Below are 26196 nucleotides of genomic sequence, written 5' to 3' on the forward strand. Positions count from 1 at the left end.
AAGCTAGCACAAAATTTGCAGTCTTGTGAAACTAGAGCATTCAGCAAAATACAGTATTAAAAAATTCTAGGCTCCAAGCTCTTTTTTGTCCAGATGTGGCCATTCCTCCTTCCCCCTTTTTAAAAAATCTTAGGAATATAATGCACAATATCTTTTAATAAGTTATCAATACATTTCTTGCATTCTGAAATTGGGGCATTTATTACGCTGCAAGATTTGAAGCAGTTTATTTGGCTTGTGAAATAGTTGGGGTGAGGCTAGCATCTGGATTTTCACTTTTTTTCTTGGTTTTCTGAAAAGGTAAAGAGGGAAGTAGTTAGTTTTTGTTTCATATTCATATATCCAAGTAAGTTAATGTGCTGTTTCTGTAAACATTTTAAACACTGTAATACAGAGAACAAAGTAGAAGCTATCTTTATTTTCAGTCATATGGATATTGTGCCTCTATAGGAATAAGAAGAGCCCTGTGGTGCAGAGTGTTAAAGCTGCAGTACTGCAGTCCTAAGCTCTGCTCATGACCTGAGTCCGATCCCCAGCGGAAGCTGGGTTTTCAGGTAGCCGGCTCAAGGTTGACTCAGCCTTCAATCCTTCCGAGGTCGGTAAAATGAGTACTTGGCTTGCTGGGGGGAAAGTGTAGATGACTGGGGAAGGCAATGGCAAACCACCCCGTAAAAAGCCTGCTGTGAAAACGTTGTGAAAGCAACATCACCCCAGAGTCGGAAACGACTGGTACTTGCACAGGGGACCTTTCCCATAGGAACAATAGCATCAAAGAGACTAAATAAGTTCTATCAGTACAGAATTTAGGCCTGAAATTGGTTCTTTGGTGTTCCTCTAAAAATTACACTTTAGACAAAATTCCCAGGTGATTTAAGTCTTAGGCAATTTGGGGAAGCATGTTAATAGGAGCTTAATGTGTGCGTTCAGTCTTTACAGCCGTATTTTATGCAGTTTGCTGGAAGCATTGAGTTGGATTGATCCATCGTCAGAAATCATTGGTGGTCGTGGGTCTGACCGGCTCTCGCCTCTCCCTACCAGTCATTTCTGACTCTGGGTTGAGAGGTTTTAATGGGGATGGAAATAATCGCTCCCCACTACAGCCCCCAGCTTGTGTGGCTATTACTTAATGTGGATCCTTGGAGTATTTCCAAAAACAAACTTTCCCAGGTCTGGAAATGGCACCCAACAGGGCAGGAGAGCCTGATCTTCAAGGTCCTTGTGAAGGATCCAACCCACTGAGGTCTAGAGGACTCACTTTCTATAATGGTTTCTACAATGTCAGGTGCATGCAGGTTTACTTAGAAGCAAGTTTTCCTGAATCTGGTTGGGTTTACATGGGAATAAGTATGCCTGGGATTATTCAATTTCTCTTTCGGGGCAAGAAATTAAGTTAGCTAAGTGTCTTTAATGGAGCCTGCCTATGTTAAAGGCAACATAAAAGTAAAATTGTCTTGAGTAAAGTTCATATGTTTAGGGTTGCCAGGTCTGACTCAGGAAATATCTGGGGCCTTTGGGGATGGAGCCAGGAGCAAGGTTGTGACAAACTGGAGAGCCAGTTTGGTGTAGTGGTTAAGTGCATGGACTCTGATCTGGCAGAACCAGGTTTGATTCCCCATTTTTCCACATGCAGCTGCTGGAGTGACCTTGAGTCAGTCATAACTCTCTCAGAGCTGTTCTTTCAAGAGCAGTTCTCTGAGTTCTCTCAGCCCCACCTAACTCACAGGGTGTCTGTTGTGAGGAGGGGAGGGGAAGGGAAAGGAGATTGTAAGCCACTCTGAGTGAAGGGCAGGGTATACAATCTCTTCTTCTACAAGCATGATTGAACCCCAAAGGAAGTTCTTGCCATCACATTTAAAAGGTCCTTACTCTTTTTAAATGCCTTCCCTTTATTGGAATAATGGAGGAGGGGGACACCTCCTTTTGGGGCTCATATAATTGGACTCCCTGGTCCAATCTTTTCGAAACTTGGGGGAGATGGTTTGAGGAGAGGCACCAGATGCTATGCTGAAAATGTGGCACATTTCCCAGAACACCAGATATCCATTGATTGATTATCCATTATACCCTATGGGGACCATAGTGTATAATGCAGTGTATATGGAGTGCAGTGTATAATGTATAACACATATATAAAGCATATTGACAGATGCTTTCCTTCTCAGCCCCCTTATTACAATTTTTTATAAAACATTTATAGTTGCAGTTACCTAAAAAAGTGAGAGATAAATAAATTAAATGAAAATAAAGAGTATTTTGGTTCTATTTCAGATTTCCACATACATTATACACCCTATAAAAAGACAGTGATAAATTAAATCCAGTTATTTAACAAACCCCCAAATAATATTAATGGAAAGTTGATACTTAATTTTGACCTAAACATTAATTCTATTTTCCTTAGCTCTCTTAGCCTTGAATCACAAAATATCACCTTTGCTGTCCTCAGTAAGTACATCCTCCAGAAACTGATCCAGTATTTGCCCATATTTGTCATACTGTTCTTCTGAGACTTTCATGCCAATTTCAAAGGGAACATTAAACTAGGGAAAAAGGCAGAACAAGAAGATCACATTTTTTTCTCATGCTATTTGTACATTTAATCAGTTGCTTCTCTTTATTTTAAGGCACTATGTTATTTGGAAATCATAGTGTGAATTTCTTAAATATTAAAAGTTGTAAGTGTGGGAGGGGGAAGGGAGAAATTCCATGGGAAAAAAATTAGCAGGAAGAAGAAAATGAATTATGTTTTGAAGTGAGTAATTATTGAAGAAAAAGATTATTACAGTTGAAACTTACATCCAGAAACACAGATTAATAATAAACAATGTTTCTTCTTGATTTCTAGGACTCCATTTGTATCTTTTATATAAAAAGTCTCTTTGTTTGGAACAAATGTTGGTTTCTACTGTTATAGTACTTCAAGAAATGGGGAAGCTGCAGTAGCTGCATTACGTAATTTAATGAAATATAAATCTAGCTGTATAAGCCAAATGTGGTTCAGGTTTATTACATGCAATACCATGGTACTAAAAATCCTTATGATGGAAAGGGATTGGGTGAAAAAAACCTTTATTTGTATTTCATTGGTGTCTCCTTCAGTCCTGTGCACGTCCAAAACTGCTCTCGCATCTCGACCGTGGAGTTTTGCAGGCTTTGGGGGAGGTTTTCGTTGCTGGAAGCAAATCAGATGTAATGTTACAGACCAGCAGCCAAATAGTTCTCTCCCTAAACAAAGTTATATCATGCAGTAATGGTGGGACAAACACTATTTACCTGTGTCTTGGGTTGTTCAGGGCTTAAAAAACTAGAGCCAGCTGTGGTGCTCTCTGGCCAGAGCAAGAAAACAAGAATTGTTGCAAGCACTGTGGCTCTGAAAAACATGATTCTCTTGAAAGGTTTTTCTGCTACAGATTATAATCAACCTGTATATATAAATAGAAATTAAAAACGACAATAATTGGCAGAGCATGTTAGTAGTACTAAAAACTCAACAATTTGTTCTAAAGTCAAAGATAAATAAACTATATCCACCTGTCAGATAAAACTGCCAAAAGGAACTTTCTTTCATTATATTCATTTAATAATAATAGTGTTTATGTCCATCTAGGGTCCTGGCAGAAAATATTATTTCTTCCCTGGAGTGAAAAAAGTAAAACTAAGGAAGGAATGAGGAAACAGAAAGGTTTCTTACCTAGTACCTCTTGAATGAAGTGGTGGAGGCTGGTATTTAAGGCTGGTATTTTATATAACCGCTGATAATATTTGCTTTGCGTGGATATTAACTCCTTGCAGTTGGTTGTATTAGGCATTCCTTAGAAACACAGTCAGTAATGTAATAATGCTGTATGTGGTGCCTTACCTGTAAAAGTCTAATACAGATTTTAAAAAGCAATCTCAGTGAATTGCCTCGCTGCTTGCATTTTTCAAACAATGCGTGCATGGCAGTGATAGAATAACAAACCTTTCTGAATGGAAAATTACACATGGAAGTGTAAGTTAATTTCTCACTGATGCCTGCTTATGATGGCACGTTCCTGCCCAAAGAATTATTTCATCAGCCCTGAGGGGCCTTCATATTTAGACAGGTGCCAGCTGCTGTTCTCTCATCACCTTTATTGATTTGATGGAATCCTTGTAAATGGAAGGTGGGCAAGCTAGCCCCTTGGCTACACCAGTGGCCATTTGATGCCCTGATCAGCAGAAGGTGGCCATTTGGAGGAGGGGCAGGTGTGGCTTGCTCCTGTCATTGTCTCCCAGATCTGTGCTGCTGCTTACTGAAAGCAATGGTGGGCTGCTGAAATGTTGGAAGCCCACCTTGGACCCCATGAGGGTGTGGCATAGGTGGAGGTATGCTGCCTGGAACCACTTGGTTTGCGGAAGTATTGATGCTGTGTGCTCCAGAACAGTATCAGAGCAGTGCTCTTGGGTGGCAAAATGTCCCCAAATATAAGAAAATATATTGTGAGGAAGAACTACAAAGTACTAGAGCTTTGTGCTAGAGTTAGTGGGGGTGAGGTAGAGACTGTTAGGCATCTTGATTTTGCAAGCCTTTGTTGTGCTGTTTCGCCTTATGCCAATTGGGAGGAAGCAGGGAAAAGAGTTTGCTAACAGTAACTGAGTGTAATCTGAGCTAACTTTGTTTTTTCCTCTCTAGTATGAGTTAGAAGGAACAAACCAAAAGGTTCTTACTGCAGTAAGGTTGCCAATTCTGGGATGGAAAATTCCTAGAGATCTGGGGTGGATCCAGGTGGAGGATGAAGTTTAGGGAGGGGATAGAGCTTAGTGGGGATGTTGTCACTCTAGGGCTTCCATTTCTCCTAGGCACTATGGTATACCATAGAGTACACCCTCTGAAGCTGCCATTCCCTCCAGGAGAACTGATCTCTGTAGCCTTGAGATCAGTTGTAATTCCAGGAGATCACCAGGCCCCACCTGGAGTTTGGCAACACTAGCACTTGCAACCTGAAGCCTATGCTAGCCAGCCTTCTTTGTCTTGTTGATTTATATAGTTTAAATTGGTTCTTTTATAAATTTCTGTAAGGTGTGCTTTGGGGAAAGGTGACATAGAAATACCAAACAAATAAAATGGTAATTGGTTCAGAACTCCAAGCAACAGGAATCTACCACTATCTCTCTTACATAGTTTGCATAATGCCATTAAACATAAACAACAAAACTGATGTCTCCTGCTTTTTGCTTGCTTAGAGCAGCTGGCTGTGCCCAAAAGGGAAACCAAACTTTTCTTTCATTATTGCTCTTAATATCCATTCTTGATAAATACTTCATCCATGTTTTAGAAAGGCTCATCTGCAAGGTGGACTTTCTCCTCCAACTGCTTTCAGTACTGTGGATACCCACCTAAGCACACTTGTTCAGAAGTGCCACTGAACTCGGTAGGGATCAATAAAAACGGCAGGATTGGGTCACAGTCTTGCTGCAAACAGAAGGCCAGAGTTCATTAAAGAAAAAATAAGTGTGGCTGAATACTTCAATGTTTATTTCTGTGCAAATGCATATTGTGATAGTGTGGATTTAGACAGCAGTGAAATACCCATTTAATAGACTACCAGAGATTCTGGTTGTACACTGGCCTGAAGAGCTATTGGCAGACAAAAGCTAGCAGAGCCACTGGTGAGGCCTGAGCAGTGACCTCCGCTAGAATGTGAAGACTGCTCAGCTTGGCTGGCTCCTAGAGCATTTTAACTTCACAAACACCCCCACCACCACCCATTTAATAGATATTTTCCCAGAATCATTTAATCAATGGTGTGGCCTCATTTGGAGTACTGTGTACAATTCTAGTCACCGCACCTCAGAAGAGATATAGCATTGAGAAAAGTGCAGAAAAGGGGAACTAGAATGATTAAAGGGTTGGAACACTTTCCCTAAGAAGAAAGGTTTTAAAACGCTTGAGTCTCTTTACCTTGGAGAAACGTCGACTGCGGGGTGACATGATAGAGGTTTACAAGATTATGCATGGGAGAAGGTAGAGAAAGTATTGCTTTTCTCACAATATGAGAACTCGTGGGCATTCAATGAAATTGCTGAGCAGTCGGGTTAGAACTGATAAAAGGAAGTACTTCTTCACCCAAAGGGTGATTAACATGTGGAATTCACTGCCACAGGAGGTGGTGACAGCTACAACAAAGACAGCGTCAAGAGGGGAATGGATAAGCATATGGAGCAGAGGTTCATCAGTGGCTATTAGCCACAGCTTACTGTTGGAAATCTGTCTGGGGCAGTGATGCGCTGTATTCTTGTGCTTGGGGGGGGGGCACAGTGGAAGGGCTTCTAGCCCCACTGGTGGACCCCTTTTTTTTGCCACTGTGTGACACAGTGTTGGACTGGATGGGCCATTGGCCTGATCCAACATGGCTTTTCTTATGTTCTTAATAATGAGATGCAGCAACAATAACAGTTGCAAAAATATGCCTCTGCTTAGTGTTTTTCCAACAATAAAAGTATTTTGTATTGTTTGTAGTGAGAACCGTTTTTCTTATCATAGCTGAAAGGGATAGACAGATGGCTGGGTGGACAGAATTCTGAGAGTATGATGGAAACTGGACTTGAAAGGTCATGAGTAAACCTGACCCTAATATTTCCTTTTGTGATGGCAATGACTGTGTTGTTAAACATAAAACTCTGAGTAATTGGAGGCTGGTTATCTGAAAGAATCCTATGTATCCTATCTGAAAGAATATGTATGGCAAACCACAATCTAAAAATATTCCAGGGAGTACTGGTTCTTGTTTTTTATAGTCCTGCTGAATCTAGAATGTCAGGGTCTGTGACATTTATGTGAATGCCCAGGGGTTGTTTTGTAGAAAAATAAGTGGTGGAGCTCATCCAGGCACTGTTATTCAATGGACAAAGGTGGAACTCTCAGAAGGAGGACGTGGAACGCTCAGAAAAGTTCAAGAGCTGTGCTCCTGTGAGTTCCCACTGAATCTGAGGCCTGTGAATGCCCATGTCCTTTTGACACATAAAGGAAACCAGGCTGATATGAATTCACAATAGTGCTTCATACCACTCAGATAAATGGTCTGCCTCGCGCAGTATTGTTTACTCTTAATGGTAGGGGCTTTTTGAACTGTTATACAAAAGAAGTCCCCCTCACACACACAGTTGGGATCTAAAACGAATTAACAGGAGATGCCAGGGATTGAGCCTCTCAACTTCTTCACAAGAAATACAAGTTCTATCACTGAATTGCAGCCCTTCACTCAATTCCTACATAGGTTTGAATACCCATTCTGCCATGGAAGCCTGCTGGTGGGTCACCTTAGGCCAGTCACACGCACACTTGTCCTAGGATAAAACAGAGAACCATAATAGGACGTTTTGGATCCCCATTGCATAGAAAGATGGCTTATAAAAAGGTGCAAATAATATGCTGATGGCGTATTTACATTATTCTAAGCATTTCAACAGCTTCCTGTAACAGAGGGGGGTGCTTAAATTTCCTGATGGTAATTTTCTTACCTTTTAAAAAGAAGTTTACAGGTTTTTTGTTTTTGCTTCAAAACCATTTTATAAAGTGTTACACGTTACCTTTGTGCCCATAGAAAGGCAGGATATTTGGAACAAATTAACAAACTACTTTCTCAGATTTAGAATTCTCAGCCTTCCCTAGTGTTGAACATAACTACTGGAACCACAGATAGAGGGCCAGCCTGGTGTAGTGGTTGAGTGTACAGACTATTATCTGGGAGATCTGGGTTTGATTCCCCATTCCTTCACATGCAGCTAGCTGGGTGATCTTGGGCCAGCCAGTTATCTAAAGAGCAGTTCTCGAAAGAGCTCCCTCAGGCCCACCTGTCTGTTGTGCAAAGAGGAAGGAAAGGAGATTGTAAACCACTCTGAGTGAAGGGTAGGATATAAATCCAACCTCCTCGTCTTCCTCATCAGACATGATAGTGAGAGATTCAGTGGAGACAATGTCCAGTTCTTACATGCAAGTTAGGGATGCTGCGAACTGCACAGTGAGCAAGCATCCTGTGCTCTGTGGTCACTACCTCCTGCAAGCTGAATTTCTGCACCTTTCCTTGAACAGCCGCCAAATTGCAAACTGCAGAAGGGCAGGGGGAAGCCTGCACAGCCAGACAGGTGTACAGAACAGCCAAATAGTGTCAGCAGAGGGGAACCTGACAACCTCTCAGGAAGGTAGGTGCAGCTACCACAGTTGGCCCAAATACCTTCCCAGACCACAGTGGTGAGTCTGGGGGAGGCACGCAGGGATTGTCCATCCTGTTTGTCAGTGCCCTCACACACCACTTTGAGTTGACTTCCTGCTTTTGACTGGTGAACAGGCTGCAAGCCAACCTGGCAGGGGTCTCTCAGGAAAATTAAAAACCATTCCATTTTGAGGACTTGACAAGTATCCTGAGGCATAGTTACCACCCATCTTTAGCTCCTATCGCTGAAAGTAGTGCAACAGGGTAACATGGAACACCTATTCATCTTGTCTTTTTTCTGTACCCTGACACTCTTTACTACCTTATTTCCAGGTTCCTTGGCTTTGTGGCAGATCTTGTTCTTACCACTAGTAATGCTGCCAAAGTCTGTGTCCCATCTGCTGTATTCATAACACCCAGCCTGAACATGGAATCCAAACTAGGCAAAACTCCTCCTTTCCCCCAACCATAGACCTCTAATGCCTTATTGTACTACGATGGTGATGGTAAGAGGCTGGCCCAGAAAAATGAATAGTTTACATAAGAGAAGCCATGTTGGATCAGGCCAATGGCCCATCCAATCCAACACTCTGTGTCACACAGTGGCCAAAAAATCTATATATATACCGTGTTTCCCCGAAAATAATAACTACCCAAACAATAAGCCCTAGCAGGATTTCTATGCATTTGTTAAATATAAGCCCTACCCCAATAATAAGACCTAGTGATGGGCGTGGCTATGCAGCGTATCTGCATAGCCACGCCATGATTTTCGGCGTGGAGTGGTAAGGAAGACTGAAATACCTTTTATCTGCTACAACTCCTTTCTCCGAGCTGTTCGCACTTGTGCGGGTGGCAACCACAGCACTCTTCTCCTAGCTGTTCGTGCATGTGCGGGTGCGCGTGTGGTAACCGCGGTTGCAGGCATCCTATTGCGCATGCGCGAACGGCTAGGGGAAAGGAGTTCACGCATCACTAGCACCAGCCCCACCAAAGTCGGCTCCCCCTGTCAGGTCCCGGCCATCCTATGCATGCTGAGGCTTCAGGTGGAGATGGAGACATAGAGACTGGAGGTCTCTACAGTGAAAGTCTCCTTAGTGAAATGAGGAGCGGGATGCTCCGCTTTGTTACCATACTGTGTGTCCCCAGGGGGAAGAAGGAAAGCTGTGTCTGCTATTTTACCCAGTACCAGTCCAGCAACAGTCTGTGGGCTTCTCTCACCCTACAGAAACACCAGTAAAGGTGCTGCTCCCCAGCACCAATCAACAACAGTCTGTGGGCCTCTCTCACTCCCCACCACAAACACCAGGGGATAGGGGAAAAGCTTCAGCAAGCAGTCTGCTACTGAGCCCAGAGAGATCATCCCAGCTCCACTGTGCAGATTGGACTCGGTGCTTGCTGGATCCCAAAAAAATAATTCAGCCCTTACACATCTGCTTTGCTGGCCTATCTTTGCTTTTGCTGAGTATCTGTACCCCTAGACAAGATGAGTGCAAAAAGAAAGAGCTATTCTGTTGAGTACAAGAAAGGAATTGTCGAGGACTCCCAGGGCAGGAATCTTACGGCTTTCCGCAAAGAGAAGAAGTTGGATATCCGAATGGTCCGAAAATGGCGGGCAGAATACGATAACCTCAGTCTACATGTGGACAGAGGAGATGCTAAGAAACGCAAGTGTGGTTCAGGTCGGCACCCTTATTTCCTGAGCTGGAAAACATAATCTGTGAATGGATTGCTGACAGGAGAGCAAAGGCTTTGGTTGTGCGCAGGACTGACATTTAAGCATTTGCCCTTGCAATGGCACTACAGTTCGAAATATCCCCAGAATTCAAAGCATCACAACATTGGCTGGATGGCTTCCTTCAGCGATATGAACTGTCTCTAAGAAAATCAACAACACTGTTTAAGTTGGAAGATACAGAAGTTATTAAGCGAGCACTTGCATTCAAGTCCCTTGTTGATGGCATCGACTTTTCTAAATACCAACCTTGCAACATGATTGCTATGGATGAAACTGCAGTGTTTATGGGTCAAGGAGCCCAAACAACAGTTGAGCAGAGGGGTGCCTCCTCAATCTATGTTCCCTCCACTGGTCACGAAAGTTCACGTGTTACCTGTATTTTGGCTATTCGTCTGGATGGAAAGAAAGCTACACCTCTTATCATCACTAAGGGCAAGAGAGATAAGATTGAATGTATTTCTGGCATTTATGTTCTTGAAACAGAAAAAGCCTGGTGCACACAAGCAGTTATAAGTGGCTTGGTTTAATGCTGCCACTTGTTTTGCGAGGTGGCCAAAGAGGTCTGCTAGTCTGGGATTCAGCCAGCACTCAACGTGCTAAAGACATGAAGAACTTCCTTGCAGAGAGAAAAATAGATCAAATAATGATTCCTGCAGGAATGACTGCCTATCTGCAGAATCTTGATATTGCAATAAACAAGCCATTCAAAGACCATTTGCATATGGAAATTAATGACTACATTGAAAATAGAATGACAAGAAATCAGCATGGAAACTTTGTGAAGCCTAGCCTGCAAGAGGTCATGATTTGGGTGAAGAATTCATGGAATAAAATCTTTGACAGTGTTGTTACCAATGCACTCTGAGCAGGTTACATGGATAAGAGCTGCTCATTTAATGAGAGCTCTATTGCTCGACATGAAAGATTGGGGCCAATGGTTCTAAAGGAAATGGAGTTGCAAAAAATTCAGGATGGAATTCCGGGTCTGGAGAGTTATGATGATGTTCCAGAAGAAGATGACTTAACTGTATTTGAATAAATGTAAACTGTGGCTAATAGTCACTGATGGACCTGTGCTCCATATTTTTATCCAATCCCCTCTTGAAGCTGGCTATGTTTGAAGCTGCTACCACCTCCTGTGGCAGTGAATTCCACATGTTAATCACCCTTTGGGTGAAGAAGTACTTCCTTTTATCCATTCTAACCCGACTGCTCAGCAATTTCATTGAATGCCCATGAGTTCTTGTATTGTGAGAAAGGGAAAAAAGGACTTCTTTCTCTACCGTCTCCATCCCATGCATAATCTTGTAAACCTCTATCATGTCACCCCGCAGTCGACGTTTCTCCAAGCTAAACAGCCCCAAGCGTTTCAACCTTTCTTCATAGGGAAAGTGTTCCAGCCCTTTAATCATTCTAGTTGCCCTTTTCTGGACTTTCTCCAATGCTATAATATCCTTTTTGAGGTGTGGCAACCAGAACTGCACACAGTACTCCAAATGACACCGCACCGTCGATTTATACAGGGGCATTATGATACTGACTGATTTGTTTTCAATTCCCTTCCTAATAATTCCCAGCATGGCGTTGGCCTTTTTTATTGCAAACGCACACTGTCTTGACATTTTCAGTGAGTTATCTACCACGACCCCAAGATCTCTCTCTTGGTCAATCTCTGCCAGTTCACACCCCATCAACTTGTATTTGTAGCTGGGATTCTTGGCTCCAATGTGCATTACTTTGCACTTGGCCACATTGAACCGCATCTGCCACATTGACGCCCACTCACCCAGCCTCAACAGATCCCTTTGGAGTTCCTCACAATCCTCTCTGGTTCTCACCACCCTGAACAATTTAGTGTCATCCGCAAACTTGGCCACTTCACTGCTCACTCCCAACTCTAAATCATTTATGAACAAGTTAAAGAGCATGGGACCCAGTACCGAACCCTGCAGCACCCCACTGCTTACCGTCCTCCACTGCGAAGGCTGCCCATTTATACTCACTCTCTGCTTCCTATTACTCAGCCAGTTTTTGATCCACAAGAGGACCTGTCCTTTTACTCCATGACGCTCAAGCTTTCTAAGGAGCCTTTGATGAGGAACTTTATCAAAAGCTTTCTGGAAGTCAAGGTAAACAACATCTATCGGGTCTCCTTTGTCCACGTTTGTTCACCCCTTCAAAGAAATGTAACATGTTAGTGAGGCAAGATCTTCCCTTACAGAACCCATGCTGAGTCTTCCTCAATAACCCATGTTCATCAATGTGCCTACTCATTCTGTCCTTGATAATGGTTTCTACCAACTTTCCCGGTATTGAAGTCAGACTGACTGGCCTGTAATTTCCCGGATCTCCTCTCGAACCCTTTTTAAGATGGGGGTGACATTTGCTACCTTCCAGTCCTCAGGAACGGAGGCAGATTTCAATGAAAGATTACAGATTTTTGTCAGAAGATCCACAAGTTCAATTTTGAGTTCTTTCAGAACTCTTGGATGTATGCCATCCGGACCCGGTGACTTATTAGTTTTTAATTCGTCTATCAGTTGTAGGACCTCCTCTTTTGTCACCTCAATCTGACTCAGGTCTTTCAACACCCCTTCCAAAATTCGTGGTTTTGGGGCGGGCAAAACGTTTTCATTTTCCACAGTGAAGACGGAGGCAAAAAATGCATTCAGCTTCTCAGCCATTTCCTTATCCTCCTTCAGTAATCCTTTTACCCCATGGTCATCCAAGGGCCCCACTGCCTCCCTGGCTGGTTTCCTGCTTCTAATATATTTGAAGAAATTTTTATTGTTGGTCTTTATGTTTTTTGCAATATGCTCCTCATAGTCCCTTTTTGCCTGCCTGATCACAGTCTTGCATTTGATTTGCCACAGCCTCACAGTCTTGCATTTGATTTGCCACAGAGATCTTGGGGTCATGGTAGATAACTCACTGCAAATGTCAAGACAGTGTGCAATTGCAATAAAAAAGGCCAACACCATGCTGGGAACTTGTGGTATTCGATGAAATTGCTGAGCAGACAGGTTAAAACGGATTAAAGGAAGTACTTCTTCACCCAAAGGGTGATTAGCATGTGGAATTCACTCCCACAGGAGGTGGTGGCAGCCACAAGCATAGCCACCTTCAAGAGGGGGTTAGACAAAAATATAGAGCAGAGGTCCATCAGTGGCTATTAGACACAGTGTGTATATATAATTATTTTGGCCACTGTGTGACACAGAGTGTTGGACTGGATGGGCCATTGGCCTGATCTAACATGGCTTCTCTTATGTTCTCTCTTGGTCAGTCTCTGCCAGTTCACACCCCATCAACTTGTATTTGTAGCTGGGATTCTTGGCCCCAATGTGCATTACTTTACACTTGGCCACACTGAACCTCATCTGCCACGTTGACGCCCACTCACCCAGCCTCAACAGATCCCTTTGGAGTTCCTCACAATCCTGTTTCTCACCACCCTGAACAATTTAGTGTCATCTGCAAACTTGGCCACTTCACTGCTTACCTGAACACACCTTATACTAAATCAGACCATTGGCCCAGTCAGTATTGTCTATTCAGCCTGGCAGCAGCTCTCCAGAGTCTCAGGCAGACATCTTTCATGTCATTTATTACATTTTTTTAAATGGATACACCTGGGATTGAACCCAGAACCTTTTGCACGACAAGACTTTCCCCCACTGAGCCACTGCCCTCTCCCCTTACCTTATTCCTGTCCCTATATGTCACCTGTTTCATCAGACTTGAGGATCCTAGTGCATACTGGAAAATGAAGTTTGTAGCTATTCTGAGAATGATATTTCTGAATAAGCACCTAGGATACTGGGAAATATGAGGGCCACAAGCAGTCAGCAGAACAAAAGAAGGCCAAAAAGTGAACTCCTCCACATCAGTAACTTTTTTGCCTTATCTTGGTCGTCACATTTTACAGAATAAAATTTTACAGAATAAATACTTCACCCTAAACTGTTCAGCCAAGACTGTTTTAATAGGATTCAACACAATTTTCATTTAAACCAAAAAATACACAATAGTGGATTAACAAGTTTATTAACTTTGGAGGTCAGATTTTGCATTTACATTTTCAACTACCCATATTAAAGGAAGCTCAGGACAAAATAGCTTCCTCTGGCAGCCTCCATCTCACCTTCTTAGGCTCAGAATATTGTCTATCAAATATGAGAATACAGTGGTTTCCTTTTTTGCTGAATGGAAAAATGTGACTAGGCCATAAATACCAAAGACACAGTAGCAAGTAAAGCAAATCACTCTGAAGGAGAAGTATCGAGCCATAGAAGCTTAACTTCTCTGAACCTGGAGGAGTTAAAGACACTGAACTGTAATGAAAAATATTCTCACGCAAAAGAATGATACACCAAGCACTGCTTTTGGTGCAGTTTGCCTTTAATTTTACAAAACGTCAAGTAAGGCTAAAGATGAATACCAAGGCATGTAATTTTACCAAAAAGAGCTATAGAATGTTCAACAGAAAATACATTTTTTGCTTATTCCAGGTAACAGATCTGGTTTATACAACTGGTTTAATAAGAAAAGTAGTAAAAATCATGTCTATTTCCTTTTCTGGATAATTCCAGATTGTTGTTAACCAGCTTGTCACTGTTCATTCTGTTGTCCCTCTGTAATAGTAGATACTGCTCCTTGGCCCTTGTTAACATCGCTGATGCATGCCCACTGTCCATCTACAGATTCCTTCCACAACGTTACCTGGAAGAAACAAAGACAGAATGGAAATGTTTAGTTTTCCCTAGGTTCCTTCCTGTTGGAACCCACTATTCACAGCAACACAGGTCTTTATCTTGAAAAGCCTTACTTGACAAACAATTTTGAATACTGAAGCCCCAGATTGCCTAGAGAGGCAACTACCCTTCAGTAAACACAGTGGGTTGGATCCAGACTAAATTTTATGCTAACAGAATAGAATTGTCTCCCCCCTCTTGTTGCAAAATGCTGCTTCTGGGCAATAGGGAGCCCTCAGGAACAGCATAAGGGGCAAATCAGAGGGTTACAGAAGAGGCAATTGGTGGAAATTATTATTCTCCATCAATTAGTGGCATTATGAACTTACTGTCCATTAATTCCATTTTATCACATTAGTCTTTCATATATTAAAGTATATTAGACAAGAGGCAGATCTGCAGTGATCCTTTTTGCCCCAGTCCAGGTTCTGTTTCCCTCACTCCACTAATTTCAATTCTCTCTGCCCTGCTGATGTCTTTGGTTACTATAGCAACCCAACATGCTTCCTGAATTCCAAATTGGTTTTTTTAAAATGTCGTCATGCATAGCCATCACTGGGACCATTTGGGGAGAGGTTCTCTCTCCCTCATTTATTAAAAAAACTTATATTTTTCTGCAACCCTTGGGGTTCCCCAGGTTTTGCAGAAACCTCTATCTTAATCTTGTGTGGCCCAGATGTGCAGATTTTTAAAATCTTCAAGGGAGTTACCCATTACTATTACATAGGCAGGTATTAAATTCCTTTCCTAACTTATTTGACCTAATATTTCTAGTCTTGCTTGTGAATGATTTATAAGATATCAAAAATTTGGGCAAGCATTCAATGTCTATTACAATGGCTACTTGCATCTTATTGTATGCTGAAGACAGATTGTTCTTGCTAGAGATGGTGAAACTGTAAGTTGAGACACAGTTCCTGCACAAACATGGAACTCAAAAGCTGCTACTGACAGGCTTAGTCTGGCAAGTTTAATTTAAAGATGGCTTGACCAATACACATTTCTCGTGTGCTAGCCAACAGAGACATTTTTTTGTAATTACTGTCCTTTGAGTTTCCTGCAAACTAATACAATCTCAAGCTGGTTTGCACACTTTTCCAGATTTTTGATAGGAGCATACATTTTGGTTTAAAATGCACAGTGTTTTCCTTAACAATGTAACCTGATTAAAGCAAGCAAAATTTGGTCTCAATCTTCTGAAGCCTGTCTGTCCAGCAGTCTCTGTTCATCTTTCATTAGGAGGAAGACCTATGAGTTGTACAGTCTGGGACCTTAAATTATAAGAGATGTACCCTTATACATTCCATCACCACAGACATATTTCAGGGAAGCCTTCATGCTCCACTTGTTGGCTTCCCTGTGGCATCCAGCTACCCACTGCCTGCAACAAAATGCTGGACTCTATAAACCTTCTGTATGATCCAGTAGAAATCCTTTAACATTCTTAAAATATCAGGAAATTCTAACCCATTTATTTTGTGCAACATCCTCTGAGTATGTAATATGGGTTCTAGTAATGCAGAATGTTTTTTTTTTTCTTTAGAAACAAATGTACAAACAATATATAAGATTTGGATTTGGTAGGTTCCTTGGCAAGCTGTATTTCAGTTATATCTGTATTCAAAATTCATGCAGTGTGTTTCAGTTTGATTGGTTTTTTCAGGGCTAGGACTGGTAGACCACCCCCAAAAGAGAAGAGAGACTAAAATGGCAGGAAAAGAGACTAAAAGAGATCAAGTCACCAAGTGTGCTATATGGTTCAAATGTTTGATGCTTACGTTTTTGCACTAACAATTCTGATAAATAAAATATATGTATTTTTCAGTAATCCCCAACAAAAAAAAAAGCCAGTGGTGGTACCTAGGTTTTGTTGTGCCGAGTGCAGAGAGGACGGTCATTCCAGGACGGTTATTCTCAGAGGATTCTAGTTGCAGGATGAGCCTCAGTCATGACAAAGGAAGGGGGGAGGTTACTCCTGACCTTCATCCCCATCTCCCACTTTCTCCCTCCAGGTCTCTGCATGCAGAGTCAAGTGGGTGCACCCTCCCCAGCTCTCCCTTGATTTCCCTCTTAAATAATTCCTAGGCTTCCCCTCCTCTCACCCGCCAATCATTGAAAACTTGCTCCTGGTATGTTTCCACCATTCTGCCAGGTGGATCTTGTCTACAGGACATCAAGGTCGCATCTTTGTCTCTGCGAGAATTGATCTCTCTTCCTCTTCTATTCATCTTCCTTCTTTTGGGGCTTTGGAGTGTCTCCAGTTCTCAAAGCTCTGTCAGTCCAGCCCTCTTTGGTGAATATTTCCTGGAATTCTTGTCTGCTGTATCCCTCCTTGTCTTCCACTTCCCCAGCTCCCCAGTTTTCCTCCAGTTTGATAGTAGCCTCCTTGCTTGGAGATGGGAGGTAACTCCCGTCTTCTCCGGGGGCCAGAGAGTTCGAACTCAGACAGCTGGTTGAGACCAGAAACTAATGTGCAAGTATACACATTTTGTGTAACTACAAAATGTTAAAGAATATAATTTTTCTCTCAGAACTTGAGTGGGATGTAAATTTACTTCAACGGTCACACTAAAAAAACTGAAAAAGTTATTTAGCTTGGCATCAAGTGGATTATTATCATTTATGATAATATCTACCTAGTAGTTTTCTTCCCACTTAAATTGTTCAGAACTTCCAAAAAATATGTAGTATATCATACAGTAGAATATATTATGTGTGTGTATATATGTATATATATTCATGCACAGTATATCACTTGATGTTCAAGGCTAAGTCTCATTTTGGTCCTGGATGGGGTATAGCTTGTTCATTTATTACTGAATAAAACAAAAAACTACACTAAAATGCATGATTAGGATTTTTTGTTGTAGTTAAATAGAATGCTAATTCAAATAAAAAATAAATCAAGAATTTTTGGGTTTTTACCAAAGAAAGCAGTGATCAAACTATTTTTTCTTTTCTCTACAGTTTTTTTGAAGAGTTTCCACTTCCTTAAGTTTTTGCCATTCAGTTCCACGCGGAGCAAAAACAGGTTGCTTACCTGTAACTGATGATCTTCGAGTGGTCATCTGTGCAGTCACACACATGGGTCTTGCCGCAGGCAACGGATCCGTACCTCGGAGCTCCAATAGCTCGCCTATAGCGTCTTTTGGCGCGCTTTCCTCCCGCCCTGGGGAGCAGGCAGCGACTGCGCATGCCTGGAGCGGGGGGAGAGCGGCCATTCCACTCAGTTTCTTCCAGCCGCCGTTGGCACTGACACTATACAAAGTTAAGCAACGATTACAAGAGGCCAGCAGCGGGGAAGGCTGGGTGGGCGTGTGTGACTGCACAGATGACCACTCGAAGATCATCAGTTACAGGTAAGCAACCTGTTTATCTTCTTCATGGTCTCTGTGCAGTCCCACACATGGGTGACTAGCCAGCTAAATGTCCTGGAGGAGGGTGCTGGTAAAAGAAAGAAGTTAGTCACGTAATCCAATCACATAATATTATGCAACATACAGATGGAAGCGGATGCACTCACCCCTGACTTCAGTGGAAGATGGATCTGAGGACCGCTTGACCGAAGGAGGCGTCACGTCTCGCACGAACGTCTAAGGCATAATGGGAGACGAACGTGGATGGTGAGGACCACGATGCAGCCGCACAAATGTCCTCTAGGGAGACGCCTTGCAGGAAAGCCGAAGACGTCGAGACCGCTCTAGTAGAGTGGGCCTTAAGACCTTCGGGCAGAGGCTGTTTAGCCAGTTCGTAACACAACCTGATGGCACTAACTACCCATTTAGATAGTCTCTGGGTAGAGATTTTGTGTCCTCTGTGAGGATTTCCGTAGGCCACAAACAGATTGGGGTCCTTACGGAAAGGTTGTGTACGATCAAGGTAGAAAGATAAAGCTCTTCTAACGTCCAGAGAATGCAGGGCTCGTTGTCCCTGGTCGGATGGGTTGGAGAAAAACGTTGGTAGAGAAGTTGAAGTCGATAAGTGGAACTGGGAGACGACCTTCGGAAGGAACGCAGGGTCCGGTCACAGAACAACTTTGTCCTTGTGGAAAATAGTGTAGGGAGGATCGTGACGGAAGGCGCATAAGTCACTTGCCCGTTTACCTGAGGTAAGGGCTACCAGCAATGCAGTCTTCCAGGAAAGAAGGTTAAGGTCTATGGTAGCCATAGGTTCAAAGGGAACTTTCATCAGGCAGGAAAGGACTAACGATAAACTCCAAGTCGGGACGAAGGGCTTAACAGGTGGATTGAGGTGCAACGTGCCCTTAAGAAAGGACTTAGACAAAGGATGGGAGAACACAGTTTTGCCATCAACCGAGTTATGGAACGCAGAAACTGCAGAAAGGTGAACCTTTAAGGAGGAATAACAGAGTCCTGATTTCTGTAGAGAAAGTAGATAATCAAGGATCAGGTTAAGGGGTGCTGACTCTGGCTGCAGGCGGTTAGAAGACGCGAAAGAGCAGAAGCGCTTCCATTTGCGTTGGTACGAAAGTCTGGTGGAAGGCTTCCTTGCGTTGAGGATGATGTTGGCTACCTCTGTGGAGAGGCAGGAGGATGTATTCTCCAGGCTGCCAAGGCCAGAACCCGAGGGTTGTGATATAGAACCTGACCACTGGCCTGTGATAAAAGATCGCCCGCCGGAGGAAGGTGGCGGTACGAGTGGTGGGACATCTGCAGAAGTCTCGTGAACCACGGTTGCCGAGGCCACCATGGAGCAATGAGGATGCAGTCCGTGCCATCTCGTGCTATCTTTACCAACACCCGTGTCAGAAGGGGGGTTGGTGGGAAGAAGTAGTGAAGAGGACCTGTCCAGCTGTGAAGGAAGGCATCGTTGCCCCTCCTGGAATAAAAACGAGGACATTTGGCATTCTCCCTGGAAGCAAAGACGTCCACCTTGGGCGTTCCGAAGCATCGGAAGATACGACGAAGGTAGGTCAGATTTATGGACCATTCGTGGTCGTCTATGCGAATCCTGCTGAGGGAGTCGGCCAGAATATTCTCCACACCCGGGAGGTGAATGGCAGTCATGTAGATGTTGTGCTTGACACACCATTCCCAGAGCAGTACGGCTATACGGCACAGGCGGAGGGATCTGGTGCCTCCCTGCTTGTTTATGTAGTAAACTGTTGCCATATTGTCCGTGGAAATCTGAACGTGTCGGTCCCTTATCAGAGGGAGGAACGATTGGAGGGCCCTGTGTACAGCAATCAGTTCTAGGCAGTTTATGTGCATGGCCCTCTCGGAGGGAGTCCAAAGCCCCCTGACGGTCTTGTCCTCTAAGTGGGCTCCCCATCCCCACTTGGAGGCGTCTGTTGTCACGACAGTCATCGGAGGAGTCGGTAGAAACAGCATGCCTGCGAGCAGATTGTCGGGTACAGTCCACCACGTGAGAGATAGAAGTGCTCTCTGTGGAACAGTGAGTAAAACGCTCTGCGATTGCGCCTGAGGATGGTAGGCTCGTACAAACCAGAGCTGTAGTTGTCGCATCCGTAGCCTGGCAAAGTAAAGGACAGACGTTGTGGCGGCCATGAGGCCCAGCAGGCGTTGGATTGTGAATGCAGACTGACGAGGCTGTTGTTGAACTGACTTGGCTAAGGCAATGATAGTTAGTGCCCGATCCTCGGGGAGGAAGGCACGATGGAGAGAAGTGCGCAGAAGGGCCCCTATGAACTTGAGGTCCTGGGTAGGTGTGAGATGAGATTTTGAAGCATTCACACGAAGGCCCAGGGATTTCAGAAGGGTGAGAGCTGTGTTGAGGTTGCTCTGCAGTCGATGTTGAGTCGGAGCTATGAAAAGCCAGTCGTCGATATATGGGAAGACTGGGATGTTCCGGATGCGAAGAGCAGCTGCCACCACTGCCATGCACTTGGTGAAAACGCGGGGTGCAGTGGAGAGGCCGAATGGTAGGGACACATATTGGAAGTGGTCCTGGCCCATAGCGAATCGCAGATACCTCCGATGCTGAGGTCGAATGGTCACATGGAAGTAAGCGTCCTGGAGATCTAGAGAAGCCATCCAGGAATTCCTGGGAATCAGGGGCAAGATGGACTGCAGGGAAATCATTCTGAACTTCCTGTATTCGATGTGTCGGTTGAGGTTTCACAGATCTAGAATGGGACGCTTGCCTCCATCCCTCTTGGGGACCAGAAAGTATCTCGAGTAGAAGCCTGTCCCTCGATGTTGAGGAGGGACGGGTTCTATGGCATTTTTCTGGAGCAAGTCCAGAATTTCCTGATGGAGGAGTGTAGACGGGGGGGTAGCAATGAAGTAGTGGTGGCGAGGTGGAGAAATGAACTCGATTGCGTAACCTAGGCGCACGATGGTCAGCACCCAGGAGTCGGTTGTGATCGAGTTCCAACTGGGAAGGAACGGAAGGAGACGTGTGCTGTAGGACGGTGGGGTTTGGAGAGCAAGTGGGTTTTTGAAAGAGTCAAAGAGACTGCTTAGTCTGGAGGGAGGTCTTCTTGGTTTGCTGGGGCTTAGGTCTCTGTTGGAAATGAGGTTTTTGTTGTGGACCCTTTCGCCTCCAGTAGTCACCTTGCTTTGGTGACCGTTGTCGTTTTGGAAATGATGGTCTCCAAGTTTTCGGTCGATTGAACTGCTGGGAGTTTGGTTGGGAAACTCCCAGACGTTTGGCGCGTTTGCGGCCATCGTCGACAGAGGTTAGCACTTCGTCCGTGGATGCATGGAAGAGGCCTAGGCCATCGAAGGGTAGGTCCTCTATCTTCTGCTTGATGTCGGGCTGCAAGTTAGTAGAACGCAGCCAGGCATGACGGCGCAAGGCGACGGAGGAGGCGAAGACTCTGGAAGAGCAGGAAACAGCATGTCGTACGGTGTTTATCTGCTGTTTGGAGACTCTGGACAATTCTGAGACCAAATTGGAGGCCGTTCTCTGAGAGGTTTCAGGGAGAGAAGGGATCAAGGGTGTGAATTGATTGGCTAGATTGAAGACATAGGCAGAAAAATAAGCCAAGTAGTTGTTGAGCTTAGAATTGGTAGAGGCCAGAGTGAATAACTTCCGTGCCAAGGTATCCAGTTTTCTCCCTTCGCGATCTGGTGGTGTAGGGTGTCGTGAGGGCTTGGCCTTAGTTGCAGAATGAACTATAATAGAGTTGGGCGCTGGGTGAGTAGCCAAGCATTTAGCATCCGGGGCATGAACCCTGTAGAGCGAGTCAAATCATTTGGAGGTAGGTGGGACAGAGGCCAGCTTGTCCCACGCCTCTCGCAACCCCTCAAGATGTACAGGTAGCATCGGAAGGAGCGACCCTGGTGGGAAGTCAGCCTGTACTAAATCATGTACAATGTCTGAAACTTTAGGAGAGTCAGACGGCAAGGCAATTTGGAGAGCGTCAGCCATAGTGGTGATGAGATTTAGATATGCTTTGGAAGCATCTGATGGTGAAAGGCGCAGCTGTGGTGCAGACTCCGAGGCGACAGAGGCAGGGTGGTCCTCCGAATCCGATGAAAGGGAGGATTTCCGATCAGACTGGGAGTCGTCAGCATTGGGTGAGTGGTGCGGAGCGATCGATTCCAAAGCCGAAGCCCGAAGCTTGGGAGCATGAGTGTCCTGGGCTGGTCGAGTCGGAGAAATCCGGATGGGAGCCGTGGTGGCTCCGGAGGGAATAGTAACGGGCTTGTTGAGGTCCCGAGGACGATCAGGAACTGGAGACAGAGCCGACTGCCGAGGGAGGTGATTGGATTCTCGAAGCTCGGAAAAGTCTCGGAGTCGATCGACTTCACGGGTTCGAGGAGAATGACGGATTGGAGGAAGGTCACGGAACCGACCGTATGCTCAGGTTCGGTGAGGATCATATGCTCGGGTTCGAGGAGAGTCGTCATAGCGGATCCGAGGGGCAACGACATCACGACCGAGGTCTAGATATCTGGAGCGGTGAGTTCCCTCGTAGGAAGGAGAACGAGATCGGCGATGACGAGACCTAACCCTTGGTGAAGGCGATTGTGACTGAGAAGAGTAGTCGTAGCGCGGACGAGCATACGGGTCATACCGGTCATAGTAGGCGGAGGAGCCGGAATCGTGGTGTCTCCGCGGGGAGCGTGAGCGAAACCGAGGAGGCATAGGTGTCGGGGAACGTGATCGAATCCGACGCGGTAGGTGCTGGGTCTCTGGAGAATGCGAACGAAGTCGATGAGTAGAGCTTTGGGTCGCTGAATCCCTATAGAGGGGGGAAAGTGCGACGTCCTGGAAAGATCCGATTCGAAGTGAAGACTTCGCGTAGTGTTGAGTAGGATCGGATGGGTCGGGTTCCAAGAAGTCCGATGGAACCACGCTGTGGACCGACGGTGAACGAGACTGAATAGGAATCACTTCTATGGCCGTAGAAGACTGATGAGTGAGCTGCTGCATGTCAGTGATTACATCTGACGGAGCCGAGAGTTCCGACGGGAGCCGGAGTTGAGCAGTCGAGGAGGCATCCATAGGGTCAGGAGCCGAAGTCGAGGCCCGATGCGAGTGCGAGGTCGGGTGCGACTCGGTCGAGTGCGGCTCGGAAAACTTCCTCGGAGTCGAATCAGTCGCTTTCGAATGACGTGGTGCTTTCGGCGCCAAGTCCTCGGAGCCGGAGTGACGCGACTTTTTTGAAGACTTATGGCCGGTCCCGGCGTGCTTCGAAATTTTCTTTACGGACTTGTGCGTCTGCTTTTGAGAGAGAGGCGCGTCCGAAGTGGCCGAATCTCCCGCTCTAGGTGGGGGAGGCGGCGAGGCAGATGTGGGCATCGCCCGCAAAGACAATTCAAGCAGAAAGCTCCGGAGCCTTGCTGCGCGATTTTTACGAGCCTGTTTTCCGAAATTCGCACAGTGTGCACAGGAGTCGACCCGGTGGGCTTCTCCAAGGCAGAAAAGGCAATGGCTGTGGCCGTCAGTGGTGGGGATCTTAGCCCCACAGCACCTGCACTTTTTGAAGGTAACCTTCCCTTCCATGTGCTCCGGACAAGGGAGGGGAGGGAGGGAAAGAAAAGGGGAAAGGAAGCGCAGAAATGGAATTTTTTTTTTTTTTTGTATTTTTAAGGGACGAAAATAGTAAGGAATAAAAGGCGAGTGAATACGATACCAGATGGAGATAAGGATGAAGAAGAAAGCGAGCTAAGGAGGAAACGCAGCGAGGTAGGTGATGTCCGGGCAGCGGTAGGGAAGAAACTGAGTGGAATGGGCGCTCTCCCCCCGCTCCAGGCATGCGCAGTCGCTGCCTGCTCCCCAGAGCGGGAGGAAAGCGCGCCAAAAGACGCTATAGGCGAGCTATTGGAGCTCCGAGGTACGGATCCGTTGCCTGCGGCAAGACCCATGTGTGGGACTGCACAGAGACCACGAAGAAGATCATAGCCTTCCAACATACCCTGTGCAATACTAAGGTCCTGCAAATTTCTGTTTTGTATTTCTCTCTTCAATTGTTCATTGGCTTCTTTGAACAGATGATCAGATACTTCAGAAGTTGCCTCATGGTCCTTTTTTGTCAGTGATCTTACTTTCTATCTCAGCAATTTTTTTCCTAGACTCTTCTGCTTGTTTAACCTTTTCTTCCATCTTTTTTCTTCCTCCTCTTTCAATCTTTTTCCTTCCTCTGAGTATATTATGTATTGCTTATGTGCACTTTCTTGCATAGCAATAAGTTTTGATGTCATGGGAACCAGTTCAGGTTTAATTCTGTAGGTTTTCAATGTATCTTCAATCAACAAAACTGCATTAAATGTTTGTCCACAAGTGGAAGCTTTGTCCTCAGCCAAGGCCCATTTTGACACAGAAAAATGCCTCTCAATGTCTGCATTTCCATGTGATAGAGACAATGCAGTCTTGATAACTTTCACCAACTCTTGATGTCCCCCCCCCGCTAAATTAGTTTTCTTTAAAATTTTATCCCAAACTAGGGTTGCCAAGTCCAATTAAAGAAAAATCTGGGGAATTTGGGGGTGGAGCCAGGAGACATCGGGGGTGGAGCCAGGAACAAGGATGTGACAAGCATAATTGAACTCCAAGGGAGTTCTGGCCATCACATTTAAAGGGACAGCATGCCTTTTTAAATGCCTTTCTTCCACAGGAAATAATTAAGGATAGGGGCACCACCTTTTGGGGCTCATAGAATTGGACCCTCTGGTCCAATATTTTTGAAACTTGGGGGGTATTTTGGGGAGAGGCACTAGCTGCTATACTAAAAATCTGGTGCCTCTACCTCAAAAAATAGCCCCCCCAGAGCCCCCAATACCCATGGATCAATTCCCTATTATTCTCTATGGGAATCATTTTCCATAGGGAATAATAGAGTGCCTAGTAGACATTTCCTTCCCCCCCCATGCTTTCTAAAGGGGGGGTGGGCCTCCATACCAGGGAATTCCCCCCTCCCTCTCTCTCTCAAACACACACACAAATACTTACCGTACTTGGTCTTCTTCCAGCAGAATTTGCTGGCTGTGAAAAAGAAAGTAAGACTGCACAGGAAAAGAAAGGGAGGGGCCGTTCCTGTTTCCTGTGCAGCCTTAAAAACGGATCCCGAGCTGTAAAACATGATTCCTGCAGGTATGTTCTCTCTCCCCCGCCCCCAGACTTTTTAAGAGCGGGGGAGGAGGCTGAAAATTCGGGAGTCCCCAGTCAGGGCGGGAGGGTTGGGAAGCCTATCCCAAACACTATCAATTCTTCCTTCAAAAGCTGGGCTGTTTCTCTCCATCTGCAACATTTTCCATTCATCAATGAGAACATCTTCTTTTGTATCAACGGGGAGTTCTCTGGCAACTGAAATTACATCTTGACAGCTTGTTTGGGTTTTCACAAGACAAGGGTTTAAATATCTTAGAGTGGGATGGGGAACATCAGGCCCGAGGGCCGTTTGCGGCCCTCAAGATCACTTGGTCTGGCCCGTGGGGATTGCTTGGCCAAGCCAAACCACATGGTGGCCTCCCTGGGACCTAGCTGGCTGGTGAGGATCGTGGGGCCCAGTCACACTGTGCAGCAGCCCCTCCCCACCCCCGGGACCTGGCTGGCTGGGATTGCAGGGCCCAGCCATGCTGCACGGCCTCCCTCCCATTTCTTTATTTCTGTTCCTTCCTTCCTCTCTCTCTTTCTCTCCCTCTTTCTCTCTGAGGAGCCTGATTGGTGGGCATTGTGAAGGACTGCTGCTGGGGTGTGTGGGTGCCTTTAAAGGTCTGCTGGGAGCAGCTGCAGTTTCCTCATGAAGGGAGAGAGGGATGCACTTAATTATCCCAGATAGTGTGGCCTAATATGCTAATAAGTGTGTGATTAATATGTTAATATTAGGGAATGTGGTCTAATATGCTAATGAGCTCCTGGTGAGCTTTTTCTACAAAAAAACTCCTGGAGCTAGGCATTTGCCTAGGGCAGCAGGCCGGGGAGGGATAGGCTCACCCCAGATGACTTCAAATTAAAAAAAACAATTATTTGCATTAATTTTGCTGGTCTGATTCATTCTTCCTTGGTGGAGCACTGTTTTTTACATTGATAATTTTGTATGGCCTGCGAATGATGTTATAAATATCCAAATGGCCCTTGGCAGAAAAAAGGTTCCCCA

General features: G+C 45.0%; 2 protein-coding genes and 1 long non-coding RNA gene across 3 annotated transcripts in view; all 3 read right to left on the reverse strand.

Moving 5' to 3' along the window:
- Window positions 1–218: 218 nt before the first annotated feature.
- On the reverse strand, window positions 219–3390 carry GHRL (ghrelin and obestatin prepropeptide). Its single transcript, XM_060238281.1, has 4 exons — window positions 3274–3390; window positions 3068–3172; window positions 2432–2540; window positions 219–292 (listed from the first exon to the last, which is right to left on the reverse strand). The coding sequence occupies exons 1-4, from the start codon at window positions 3379–3381 to the stop codon at window positions 273–275; spliced, it is 342 nt and encodes a 113-aa protein (XP_060094264.1). The 5' UTR covers window positions 3382–3390; the 3' UTR covers window positions 219–272.
- A 10552-nt stretch (window positions 3391–13942) lies between these two features.
- Window positions 13943–26196, reverse strand: part of SEC13 (SEC13 homolog, nuclear pore and COPII coat complex component) — a 29535-nt gene continuing 17281 nt past the window's right edge. The window contains exon 9 of the mRNA XM_060239616.1: window positions 13943–14634. Coding sequence (XP_060095599.1) covers window positions 14524–14634 — 111 coding nt within the window. The 3' untranslated portion in view covers window positions 13943–14523. The remainder of the gene's footprint in view (window positions 14635–26196) is intronic.
- Window positions 24376–25460, reverse strand: LOC132571481 (uncharacterized). The gene is made up of 2 exons (XR_009555392.1): window positions 25297–25460; window positions 24376–24540 (listed from the first exon to the last, which is right to left on the reverse strand). It is a non-coding gene; the product is annotated as an uncharacterized LOC132571481 (long non-coding RNA).

Source organism: Heteronotia binoei, chromosome 5 (genome assembly GCF_032191835.1).
Source record: "Heteronotia binoei isolate CCM8104 ecotype False Entrance Well chromosome 5, APGP_CSIRO_Hbin_v1, whole genome shotgun sequence".
Taxonomy (NCBI): Eukaryota; Metazoa; Chordata; class Lepidosauria; order Squamata; family Gekkonidae; genus Heteronotia; species Heteronotia binoei.

Coding starts and splice junctions, on each gene's coding strand:
- GHRL (XM_060238281.1), bottom strand. CDS start 3,381: ATGTTTTTCAGAGCCACAGTGCTTGCAACAATTCTTGTTTTCTTGCTC. Junction 2,541..3,067: donor CCAATGAAATACAAATAAAG/GTTTTTTTCACC, acceptor CTTTTTCCCTAG/TTTAATGTTCCCTTTGAAAT. Junction 293..2,431: donor ACTTACTGAGGACAGCAAAG/GTGATATTTTGT, acceptor TTACCTTTTCAG/AAAACCAAGAAAAAAAGTGA.